This window comes from Microcaecilia unicolor, chromosome 6 (genome assembly GCF_901765095.1).
Source record: "Microcaecilia unicolor chromosome 6, aMicUni1.1, whole genome shotgun sequence".
NCBI classification, from domain to species: Eukaryota; Metazoa; Chordata; class Amphibia; order Gymnophiona; family Siphonopidae; genus Microcaecilia; species Microcaecilia unicolor.
The window spans coordinates 296,393,587-296,406,781 of NC_044036.1; the positions used below are offsets into that span (position 1 = coordinate 296,393,587).

Genomic DNA, 13,195 nt, shown 5'->3' on the forward strand with positions numbered 1-13,195 from the left:
TTTTTTTTCAGGGGGTACTGAGTACCAGCACCTTTTCCATTGTCCACTAAAATTGACCCATGGTCCCCAACAGGGGCGGACTGACAGTGGTCATGACCCTCGGGCAGTAAAAATCATTGGAGCCCCGCCCAGCCATTGTCTGGTTCTCCACTGCTGCACGGCTACCCCCCTCACACACCCTACAGCTGCCCCCACTGCCGCAGTTGCTGCCCCCCTCCCACACATGCTGAGCCAGATTGGGCCCTCCCTGGTTCTACCCTGGTGGTCTAGTGGCATCTCGGGGGGTAGGAAAGAACCCCACTCTTTCCTGCCCGCTATCGGTATTGTGCCCGGCGCCACCATGTTTTTAAAATGGCTGCTGAGACTTACAGCGGTAGTCTTGTGAGATTGCCGCAGGAAGTCTCGGCAGCCATTTTTAAAACATGGTGTCACCACCAGACAGAGTAGCGTTAGTGGGCAGGAAAGAGTAGGATCCTTTCCTGTCCCCGGAGAGGCCACTCAACCACCAGGGCCCTTCAAGGTAGGACTGGAGAGATCTGTAATGTGCAGGGCCTCTGGGCCCCGTAGTCTCTCTGGGCCCCCGGGCACTGCCTGGTTTCCCGAATGGTTAGTCCACCCCTTGTCCCCAAGTATTAATGAAAGAGCCCATACTCTGCACACCAATTCTGCCTTTTCATAGATTCCGTGGCTGGTTGCAGGGGGCCTGGCTGTTGTGGGGTAAGTCCCTAAGTGATCACCTCAGTCCTGAAGGTACCAACATTTGTTTTGCTAGAAAATGCATGCACATAGTTATATATAAATGCATTCAGCTGGGCAAATTTATAACGGCCATGTTCTGCAAGTAAAACATGCTTTATAGTATTACTCCCTATATGTTCAGAGCCTTTAAATAGTGAAGGGCAAAAAAAGCCAGTGCCTGGGACCAAGACCAATGGCTTTTCAGCGCACAAATCAGTTATAGAAGTGTGAGCAGACCATGTTATGTTCTCTGCTAGGGCACACTGAACAACTGTAGCCCAGTTGGCTCACCCATGTATCAATGTAGTAGTAAAAGTTGTTTCCTTCAAATATATGGACATGTGTCCCTAGGTCTATGAGACCCCTGTTTTGTCTTCCATGTGGCATCAGAAAACTTCTGCCAAACCCTTCACACGCTTATTAACCTAAACTAACCTCAAGATCTGAGTCTGAGGCAATACTAAAGTCACCATCCCAAGGCACACTCCCTTCAGAAAATGCAGCAGGCTTATCACACTCTCTACCTGGTCCCTTTTTCTAGATACTTTTCTTCTCTCTGCACAGAATTATGTATTATTTGAATCAGCAATAATATTCTTTCCTCCTCCTTATTTTAATGTTAGCACCAAACTTCAGCACCCATGAGCCCAGACCCTTAAACCACCATAGACTCCAAATCCTGGCACCCAACAAAACTCCAGTGCATCACAAAGTTAGCATCTTCCCAAGACTTTAACATCCCTACAACCATCAAACAACAACTATTTGATGAGGCATGTCATTAAGTTCTGCTGAATAAATAAACAGGCATACCACAAATCCCCAACACCCTCACAAATCGCAAACTGCAGCATTTCAACACCCCCCTAAACCTAGCATCCACAATCCCAACATCCAAAAGTCACCAACCAGCAGCACTTCTAAATCTCAGCACCTTCTGAAATCCTTTATACCTGAATGTCTGCCACCAATTCGAGCACCACAAAATCATAGAACCCAAACCCCAAGCAAACACTGCCACCTCGCTAAACCCTAAAATCCCATAAGTATAAGCATAGGTACGTATACGTTTTTACATGCTTGTACAAAAGTATCTGCATACACTGTAGCAAACTTTTCAAAGAGAAGCTACTGGTGTATCTGGTATGTAGATGCATTATGCACTGGAAAATAAGCACGTAGATTTGAAAATGTAGGTCTAGATTCAGTAAATAATATCCAAATGTGAGCGCCGAAAGAAATAAGCACTGAGCGCTATTCTATAAATGGCATTCTGAATTGAGCGCAGAATAGACTTCCTGAGATAGTACATCAAGCTCCATCTCTCGCCATCTTCAAATCTATTATTATTATTATTGTTATTTATTGCATTTGTATCCCACAATCCCCCACCTATTTGCAGGCTCAATGTGGCTTACATAGATTTGATAACATTGTCATAGCTGGATACCAGATACAGTTAGTTATGTGTAGCGATTAAGGAAGGGGAGAGGGAAGAAGGAAGAGAGTTGTTGAGGTAGTTATATAGGGTGTGCGTTGATAATTGAGTGGACTTAGTGAATTTATAGGTTTTCATTGTAGGCCTTGTTGAAGAAGAATGTTTTCAGAGATTTTCGAAACATAGTTCTTTCTTTGATTGTTTTCAGGTCTGTAGGTAATGCATTCCAAATCTGCTAAAAGCCCACCTTTTTGATGCTGCTTTTAACTCCTATCCCTTACTCACTTGTTCAGTACCCATGTTTTATCATTCCCACCTTAGTAATTCCCTTATCCTTTTTTTGTCATGCTTGTCTGTCCTAATTAGATTGTAAGCTCTGTCGAGCAGGGACTGTCTCTTACAAGTTCTGTGTACAGCGCTGTGTACGTCTAGTAGAGCTATAGAAATGATAAGTAGTAGTAGTAGTAGTCTTTGGGATTCCGGAATCTTGCTACTCTTTGGGATTCCGGAATCTTGCTACAGCTACTCTTTGTCCTTATCCATTATTTGTCCTGTTTGTCTGTCTTGATTAGATTGTAAGCTCTGTCGAGCAGGGACTGTCTCTTACATGTTCTGTGTACAGCGCTGTGTACGTCTAGTAGAGCTATAGAAATGATAAGTAGTAGTAGTAGTAGTCTTTGGGATTCCGGAATCTTGCTACTCTTTGGGATTCCGGAATCTTGCTACAGCAACTCTTTGTCCTTATCCATTATTTGTCCTGTTTGTCTGTCTTGATTAGATTGTAAGCTCTGTTGAGCAGGGACTGTCTCTTACATATACAGCGCTGCATACGTCTAGTAGCGCTATAGAAATGATAAGTAGTAGTAGTTTACGGCCAGGATCTGCGCCCAATTTTGGGTGCGAGGTTTTATACCAACTGAAACCTGGTGTAATTCCTCATGTGTAAATTAGGTGCAGATCTCCTGTATTCTATAATACCGTGCACATCTTTAGTGAAGGTCCCTGACCTGCCAATGTCCCTCACATTGTCACACCCCCTTTTCAGTTGCACACTAAAAAATTATGTGCACATCTTTATAGAATGGCGCACATAAATTCAAACTGTTGCCAATTAGCACCAATAACTGATTGTTAGCTAACTGGCTCATTACTCAATTAAAACGGTGCACACAAATTGGGCACATGCCAAAATGTGCCTGTGCAATTTTGAGTGCCATTTATAGAATTTGGGGGTTAATGTACACATGTAGTTTGCCTTTTCAAATTACACGTCTTCCTTGACATTGTTCTCTTGTATTCAACTTTAATTCTTCCCACACCTTGATATTAAGTACAAATTCCAGGCTCATATGCAAAAATATTATAAAGGATCTTCCCTGCCTAGAATGGAAAATCCAGGTGTGGAAAGAGGGGTTTTACCCTTCCAAGGTATGTACCTGTGTTTATATGTGTATATATATATGTATATGAGATTTTATTAAATGCATATCGATCTGTAGTTGTGTGCATATTGATCTATAAGTGCAAGTCTGCCAATGGGGTTAATTTCAAAACACATTTCCATGGCTAAAATAGTGTTTTACACACAAATGGCCTTTTATAAATCTGCTTGGAGTATGTGCATGTAAATGTGTGCACGTAAATTTATGCACATACAGTGTATCTGACTTGAGCGGAGGCAGGATTTGGACTAGGTAAAAAAATGTGCTCATATGTATGTAAAATACAAAACAGGAAATGTGTGTGTGTGTGCCAAAGAGCAGATGTGAATGTGTGCATGTATTTTCTGTGGTGTAATTTTCAAAGGGAAAGTTATGCATTCCCTAGAAAATTGGTCTAACCTATGTACATATCCGCAAGTGTTACAAAATTACTCTCTGGGATAGTATCCGGTACCTCAGAGCCTCTCTTTCCTGTTTGCTCTCTTCCTATCATTCAAAAGTTGTCTGTTTATTCTGGCTCTTGTTCACATCCTGACTTTGCTGTCTGGTCCTTTCTTCATCCTGCCAACAGGGTTCTGCTCTTCTTACAGGTCCTCCTGCACGCCTTCCTGAGGTCAAAGCATCACTATGGAAACCAGCCGTGACATTGCCCAGCACTGCCTGAAAAAGTTGCATACCAGGGCCCACCCCCATCCCAAGGTCTTTTCAGCAGTGGGCTGATAAGTATCTCCTTCCTTTCAAAGGGAGAAAGGATAAGGAAAAATTATGAAAGAATTCAACCCAGATCAACGTTCCTGACCCAAAGCCACAGTCAGACCCCACAAAACCTGCCAAGCAGGCTGGTGGAAGCACTAGGTAAATGAGGCAACTGCCTACAACACCAAACTTTAGGGGGCAAAAGTAGCAGGATAGGGCCAACAGTGATTGGTGTTTTTCCTAGTGCAGAGTGCTTGCTTACCCAGTGGTTCAAGATTTTAAAAGGGGGGGGGGGGGGTGTCACTAATATCTTTGCATGATATGGTACTTCACTCCACCCTGCTCCCTGGTATCACACTGCACTTGTCATGCAATTGAAACCTGATACTCTAGACCAAAAGAGATGGTCCTTGAGCATCTGCAGATGTAGGTGACAAACAGAAAAGAATGCATTCTAGATGCACACTCTACTGCTTCAGAAGACCATTTGAGTGGTGCAGCATGGCACAGAAAGGACATCAAGCTACTGCCAAAGCACTTCCATTGCATGACCTGGGGTGCTCTGGAACAGTAGATGCAAGACCCAGGTATGAGGGAGAGCTGTTGCAGTTTGTTATTGTACTGGAACCTGGTATACCCTTAGTATAAAGCAGACAAAAAGATTGGGGGAGGGGGGGTTCCTGGATGGATGAATACGTCTGCTGCCCAGGAAAAGATGGAGGAAGAGGAGGATGGGTTAAAGGGGTGTAGGACAGAGATACAGAGTGGAATATCACTGGGGCTAGGAAGCAGTGGATAGGGAGACTGTGTGGGGAAACTGCACAGCAGAAGTTTTGTCTATGCATCTTAATACATTTGCAATGGCTTGCCTGCCATTATGGACTATGGAATTACAATGTAACCCTGAGAGAGAGAGTGCGCGAGAGAAGCAATGCCCATGAACAAAAACCTCTCTGAAACAGAGGCTGTCATAGATAACAATTCCTTCTAGAACACATGGAAGGGGCTTACACCAAAACCAAACCAAATTTAGCAATCCACAGTGATAAAGTGTGCAATGAGCATGTCCAGCATCTCTATAAAGAGATCAAACGATGATGTCATACAAGATCAGCAACACAAACAAGAGATACTAAGGGGGTCATTTTAGAGGGCTTGAACAACATTTCCATGTTTTAAATAGTGGGTATATGGCACAATGCAAATAGCAGTTTTAGGTAAGTCACTACTGACACATACATGTCCACAACAGATGCAGCTTTCATAGGGGTGTGTCCTGGGCATGGTTTGGGGCAGGCCTGTAAGGTATATGTGTACTTCCTATTTTGCCAAGGAAATACAGTTCTTCTTTATACAATTTAGACTTCAGTATTTACATGTGTTCCACGGCACAGGTTAAGTGCCCTAATGGCTTGTTTAGACCAGGGATTTGGAGAGGTCATGGCGAGGTGGGGTAGCAATAGTGCTTACTTCCTTGTTTTTTAATGCCAGAGTTTTATACTTTTGCACCTTACTTGGATCCTGTTTCGTAAAATCCAGCATCTACATATGTGTAAATGCTATCTATGTGAGAAGTCTAAAAAACATCAGGGCTGTCCCAAGGGTATCCAGTGCCCTAGATGAACCTTGGACCATGCACCCTTAAAGTCCCAGCCCCCAGCTGGGCTGATCATTAGCTCTGGTTGAAATAGAGACTGTGGCACCACTGCCAATTTCTACCCAGGCCTGCCACACCTAAAAAGATTGAGGGGGACCAGAGTAGTCTTGAGCTTCCTATTTTGGAGAGGATGAGATGTGCATGTCTTAAGCATATGCATCAGGTCAATGCCCTGTGACTGCCGCACTGGATCTGTTTTAGAGTTGACTACTGTCTTAAGCTGAACCTCAAATTCTGCTGCCCTAGACAGACACCTAGACTTCCTAGTGGTTGGGATGACCCTAAAAGGTGCCGATTTTAGAAAAGCAAGATAAGTGCCTATGTGCCTTTTCTAAAAAAAAAAAAAAAGGCTGCCAGATCCAGACCCAATACTACACAAATGTACACTTGCTTAAGAGGATGTAAACACATGTCTATGTCTGTATATGTATATATTGTATAATCCTGTGGTCTTTTAATTTGGGAGACCTTTCTTTGACCTTTTCTTCACACATATTGTCTTCTAAACAGGGTGCATCTGCCAGATGATTGTGCAAGTCTTTTCAGAAGTCCTATGCTCTAAGCTGTGCTGTTCGGTGTGCACTGATCTTGGTAGCTGTAGTCCAAGACACTGTGTCATAAGCATCATATACTGAACAAATGAGGTAGTATGCTGATTCTTGAAGGTTGAGGTGAAGCTGGTTCTAATGTGAAGAAGAGGACAATTCAACTGCTGAAGAAGTGCATGGTGATAGTTCAATATTTGTAACTGGTGCACCTTGAGGTTTGGTACAGTTAAAGACTACCTTGGATATAACTGACTGATATGGGCGTTGCGGTTGATCTTGTCCTGCTGCCAGCAGCACCTTGTACATGAGTTTGAGACATCTTGAAGCTGGTTGGATGGAAAAAAAGGGTTTCCACACAGACATCTTGAGATTTTGAAGGACCTGGTGAACTGGTACTGAGATCATTTCCTTGGGGCTACTACAGGACTGTAGAGTGGATTGGAAATATTGCTTGTTGCCTCTCACCTGGGTAGAGCCTAAGGAGAGCACATTGGAGATTTTCTGTAAGAACTTGGGATAATTGTATTCCTCTCCTAGTTCTTTCGTCAGAGTTTCCTCTGACAGGGATAGCCGAGGTTCTGGGATATTGGAAACTGCCCCTGCAAGGACAAGGCCCCATTGATGAGAACAGGGCAAACTATGGAAGGAATGAGAACCATCCTGGCATCTGGGAGACTCAGAATTCAGGGACCAATCTCCCTGAGTTGGGGAAGGAGCGCGAAGTGCTCGCAGTAGTTCTGTGGAACATTGAGTATGGTTAGAGCTTTCAGAAGGGAGAGGTTTGGGGCAGGATTGGAGGTTTAGAGAGTGGCTGCAATATCTGTACAAGCCTCTTCAGCAGCTGCATCAGGGTGCTTTGTGGACTGGCTGGCGTGGTCCTTGGTGGTTTTGAAGGGGGCTCTGGGTTGATGAGGCATGATCTGTGTTGAGGACCACCCCTTCTATGTTTGCCTGTGGTGCTCCTTCAGTGCTGCCCACTGAGACTCCATGGTATTTTTGCCCTTTGAGGCTGTGAGATTTGTGGCTTGTTTCCTTTTAATGCTAGTATGATTCACTTCCCTGCGGTCTGCCTAACGTTGGGCAGGCCTTGTGGGGAGTTGGTTTCTGTTTGTTCTTGCTCTGGTCCATGGCGGGAGGAGCTGCTCCAAAGGAGAAGGAAAGAGGACAATATTTTTCTGCTTGTGCACTACTGAAGGCTGGAGATAGAGCAGTAATATTCGTGCTGTGGGCCCTTAGATCATTGTGCCCCTGCTGCTGCCGGTTGGAAAACTACTACCAGGAGCACAGCTGTGGTGGAAGCTGATCTTTGTTCTCCAACCAGCATCTGTACTGGGCCAGGAAATGTTTTGAGTGGGCAGGGAGGCAGCTGTTCAAGACATTAAGGCCTCCCACTTAGCCATCTATCCCCCCTTCAATCGATTCAGAACTCTGCTGCACGTCTTATCTTCCGCCTGGACCGATATGCTCATATCACCCCTCTCCTCAAGTCACTTCACTGGCTTCCGATCAGGTACCGCATACAGTTCAAGCTTCTTCTACTAACCTACAAATGCACTCAATCTGCAGCCCCTCAATACCTCTCTACCCTTATCTCCCCGTACACTCCTATCCGAAACCTCTGCTCACAGGACAAATCCCTCCTCTCTGTCCCCTTCTCCACCATCGCCAACTCCAGGCTCCGCCCTTTCTGCCTTGCCTCTCCCTATGCTTGGAACAAACTTCCTGAGCCCATACGCCAAGCCCCCTCCCTGCCCATCTTCAAATCCTTGCTCAAAGCCCATCTCTTCAATGTCACCTTTGGCACCTAACCATTTCACCTCTATCCAGGAAATCTAGACTGCCCCAATTTGACTGTCTGCACATGTTGTCCATTAGATTGTAAGCTGACTGTACATGTTGTCCATTAGATTGTAAGCTCCTTTGAGCAGGGACCGTCCTTCTTTGTTAAACTGTACAGCACTGCGTAACCCTAGTAGCGCTTTAGAAATGTTACGTAGTAGTAGGAGGAGGAGGGATAAGGTTGTTTGAATCAACTAAATTTGAACTTTTAATTACTACTACTACTTAACATTTCTAAAGCGCTACTTTTAATTGTTGTCTCTCTTGAGCAGGGGCGTAGCCTGACTACAGATTTTGGGTGGGCCTAGGCAAGAAGTGGGTGGGCACCAAGTGTTCCCCCCCACCAAAAAAAAAAAAAAATCTCAGCAGGTGGGAAAATGCTTCTTTCCACCTTTTCAGTCTGCAGCAGGCATGTGCAGAAAACAGAGCATGAGCAGGAGCCGGTATCATGGAGAGTACTGTTTTCATTACCATCAAGGGGAAGTCTTCAGCTGGCTGAGCTTGGGATCCCCACCAGCTACCACCAAATGTGTGCTACTGCTGGGTGGGCCTGAGCCCTAAGTTGGTGGGCCCTGGCCCACCCAGGCCCACCTGTGGCTACGCCACTGCTCTTGAGGTGAGGCAGAGAGAAAGAAAGTGGCGATGGTACTAGTCCACTGATCAGAATGATTTGTGGGAGTGACCCAAGGTACTGTGAGAATCCCTGCAAAGGCTCAGAGAAGTAAAAAAAAAAAAAAATACTCTTGCACAATGGCTCTGTTGCTGACGTCGTTCTGGAGTGTGCCTGCACCTCTCTCCTTGTCTGCAGAGAACATTCCCTCTTAATGCAGTTAGAGGTTGTGGAAATATGTGTGGAGTTTTAGCTACATTGAAAGACAGCTGATTAATGCAGGTAAAATGCTTTAACCCCCTGCCCCCATATTACTTTGGGAACATATGTGCAAATTCTCAGGCCAACAAAGTTTGCTGCATCAGAAACACAGATTACGGATTGCATAGAAAAGGTTGAATTGAGAGAAAAGGGAAAATTGAAACTTACCCGGCAGAACAGTGTTTGGATTTGTAAGTATCACCTCTAAGGATTTTTCAAGTTGTTTTTTACGAGGACAGTCCTGAAAATCATGAGACAATTATATTTACAACCATGTCATGGGGTTTTGAGACAAACCTGCTCCTTTCTGAAGTAATTTCCTGCTTCTGCAAGGGCGGGACGCAGCAGACGGCAGGCTCAGGGGTGAGCAGCAAACATCCTATATGAATTGCTGTCACTGCCCTTCTATGGAGAAATACTGTTTTAAGGTAGGGGGTGGGTTATTTCAGAAATAGGGAAACATGACCGAGCAGGGCCTCTAGGAGCCCAAGGCCCTGTACAGCTGTCCCTATCAGAGTGGAGAGAAGGAGTAGCCTAATGGTTAGTGCAGTGGCTTGAAAACAAGGGGGACTGGGTTCCATTCCCACCACAGCAACTTGTGACTCTGGGCAAATCACTTAATGAACCACAGTACAAAGTAAGTACCTGATGATAATAAATAAGCTGCTTTGATTGTAATCACAGAAAGGCAGTATATCCCATTCCCTGAGTCTGAATCATTTCAAGGAGCTAATCTTACTCACTTGTTTACTCTTTCCAAAAATCAGACACTGTCCTTGTCTCTATCACCTCCACTGGGAGGCTGTTTCACTACCCCTTCTGTAAATACTTCTCAGTGCCCCCTTTCACCTTCATCCTATGACCCCTTGTTCTACAGCTTCCTTTTGATTGTGAGAGACCCATTTCCTATGCATTTATATCTTGAAGATACTTACATGTCTCTATCAATTATCCCCTAACTCGATTTTCATCCAAACAATATATATGTGCAGCCCCATGTTAGGCACGTCATAGAAGCAGGAACTGAGACATGCAGGTCAGTGCACCTCAAACTTCACTAGTATTTTAAAACAGAATCTGCCAACGTAAAGCCTGTTGTAAAATACTGGAGAAATACACATTTAATGCTGGGTGCATGCAACAAACATCCATTTTAGAAAAATAAATGCATAAAAAAAATTGATGGTTTCAAAAAAGAGCATAGCCAGAAGTCCATTTTGGGATGCCCAAAGGTGGACTGAGGGGACCAAGTATTCTCTCCCAACATTGCTGCATTAAAACATACCTTTGCTGGCAGAGATGCCAACCCCACCAGCCAAAAAAGTCTCCTGCATGAATATCCGCATAAGTTGGCAGCACACTTCAACACAAATGTTGGCACACCCACACATGCTCAGTTTCGTTGCTAAACTGAGCATGTGTGAGATTGCCGGCATCTGCGGCTGAAGTGCGCCTGCTGACTTAAGTGTTACTCAGAGACAGCATATGTAGGATTCATAATCCTCACCAATCATTAAAGCAGAGGGGGCTTGAGCTGAAAGTGAGGGCCCCCAAAACCCCCATGACTATGCCCTTGGTTTCAAAGCCAGCACATAACCATAATCTTTGCAACCTTGGAAACATAACTGGTTATTATCCCAGTACTGTTACAGTGACCATTTTCTCTTGCCAGTTTGGCATTTAGGGGAACAAAAACCACTCGGGTTAAGGGGGCAACCAACACTATTCCCTCCAGTGGAGTGCTGTTCAATAACAGTTTACCAAAACCAAAACATGCTTGGTAGGTGGTGTAACTCTATACGTTGATCTTTTGGGACATAGACGTTTAGATCACTTCTGAAATGGGGAATAAATGTCCATAAACTTGCCATCCCCCTGCAATTTTTAGCATTAAATCTTAGCTGCTAGGATTTAGACAATTCTTCAGGCTTCACTATATCCCTCTTCATCTTTTACACACCTTTCATGGTGTTTTAGCCTGTTGCAGATTTTGGTACCTTCTGCAAAAAAGCTAACCTTTCCCAAAACCCTCTCATAATATCACTTGCAGCAATGTTGAAAAGAGCTGGGTCAAAACTGATCCCTATGGCACACCACTGATAACACCCCTTTCCTAAAGGGAACTCCATTTACCACTACCCTTTGTCTCCTCCCACTTAATCAGTTCCTTTAGAGTCCATACCAAGGTACATCTAGCCAGCTGGATTTACAGGATTAGCACAATGAGATTATTAGTGTACACCGGATCTTCAATGAACACTCATGAGCACATATATGTTATGAACATCCTGAAAACTAGACCAGTTAGGTTTGCCCACAGGACTGATTTGGTAAATACTACACTAGTCACTTCTCTCCAAAAAGCATGGATGGAGCCAACGCTCAGTTGTTCTTTTTTAACTGAATAGCCAAGGTGAATATGGTGTTGTGCTTGTGTGTGAAATCTATGTAACTCGCTCTTAGAATACTCCAAGCTTTGTGTGGCAGAGAGTGGGGACACATCTTGTCCTTTTTGTAAGGAGAGAACTCACACTATTGCTTTTTTTGGTCTGCAAACAGAGAAGACATTTCAGATTTGCAGGCTGCACCAGCCGCCCTTCCTCAGCCTTGTAGATGAAGCTGAACTGATGAGTCTTCATTCCAGGGCTTTCCTTTGCTGGTATCAGGAAGTCTATGGCAGGATCACTTGAGAAGTCTTGCAGGATCAAAGGTATCTTCCACTCTCCCTCCAGCTGCAGCCAGCACTCCTTTAGCTGGAATTGACTTTCTGCAGTTGCTGGATTGACAAACACCTGATATGTGAAAAACAGAAAGGGACAATTAGTGAACGTTTTTGCAGGACTGGAAGATAAGTCTTGCCAGCATGGGTGATGTATTAGGCCTATGGTTATGGAGAGCTGATCAAGAAGCTGCTATACATGAATGCTAGCTTGGACTGCTAGACAGATGGCTGAGATCTCAGAGCAGATGTGGCTGCAGGGGGACATAAGCCTCTGTTTGCATGAGCCTCAGTTTCTGAAAAAAACTTGCGTTATCACACAGAGTGCTTCTCCTAATTCATCCTGCACAATGAAATGGTCTGTGTCAGTGGTGGAGGTAAGGAAATCACTGACATCTATGTCTGTGGTGGGCAATATAATTAAGAACTTTTTTTATGGGAAGAGGCAGGAGCTGAAGCCTATGTCTGTTGTACGAGGAAAGGGAAATCACTGAGTCCTATGTCTACAAGTGGAATCACTTAGGCAAAAACATCCTCCTCCTCCAATTCGATATGTTGAGTGCATTCGACATGGTAAACCACAATATATTAATAAGACTATTAGATAAGTTTGGGATAGGTGGAAACATACTCAGCTGGATCAAGTGTTTCCTAACCACAAGAACATATCAAGTAAAATCAAACATATCATCACCATGGAAAGCAGACTGTGGAGTACCACAAGGATCACCGCTATCACCGACCCTCTTCAACCTAATGATGACCCTACTAGCCAAGTCCTTATCCAACCAAGGCCTTAACCCTTTCATCTATGCAGACGATGTCATAATATACATTCCGTACAAAACTAAACTGACAGAAATCGCCAACAAAATCAAGCTCAGCTTGAACATCATGGACTCATGGGCAAATGCATTTCAACTAAAACTCAATAAAGAAAAAACACATTGTCTCATCCTTTTATCCCACAAGTATCGACACCCCAGATTATACCCTCCCTATTTCAGAGAGCCTGAAAATTCTTTGGGGTCATAATGAACCGCAACTTAACACTGGAGAGCCAAGTAAAATCCACAACAAAGAAAATGTTCCACTCAATGTGGAAACTCAAATGCATGAAACAATTCTTCCCGAGGGAAACATTTCGCAACCTGATACAATCAATGGTAATAAGCCACATAGACTACTGCAATGGAATCTATGCAGGATGCAAAGAACAAACCTTAAAGAAACTTCAGACCGCTCAA

At 44.2% G+C, this 13,195-nt stretch overlaps 1 protein-coding gene across 1 annotated transcript in view; it reads right to left on the reverse strand.

The window, feature by feature from the left end:
- ENG (endoglin) overlaps positions 1-13,195 on the reverse strand; it is a 98,382-nt gene that overhangs the window by 9,284 nt on the left and 75,903 nt on the right. The window contains exons 12-13 of the mRNA XM_030207958.1: positions 11,761-12,021; positions 9,398-9,470 (exon numbers count right to left, since the gene is read on the reverse strand). Of these exons, the coding sequence (XP_030063818.1) occupies positions 9,398-9,470; positions 11,761-12,021 (334 nt within the window). The remainder of the gene's footprint in view (positions 1-9,397; positions 9,471-11,760; positions 12,022-13,195) is intronic.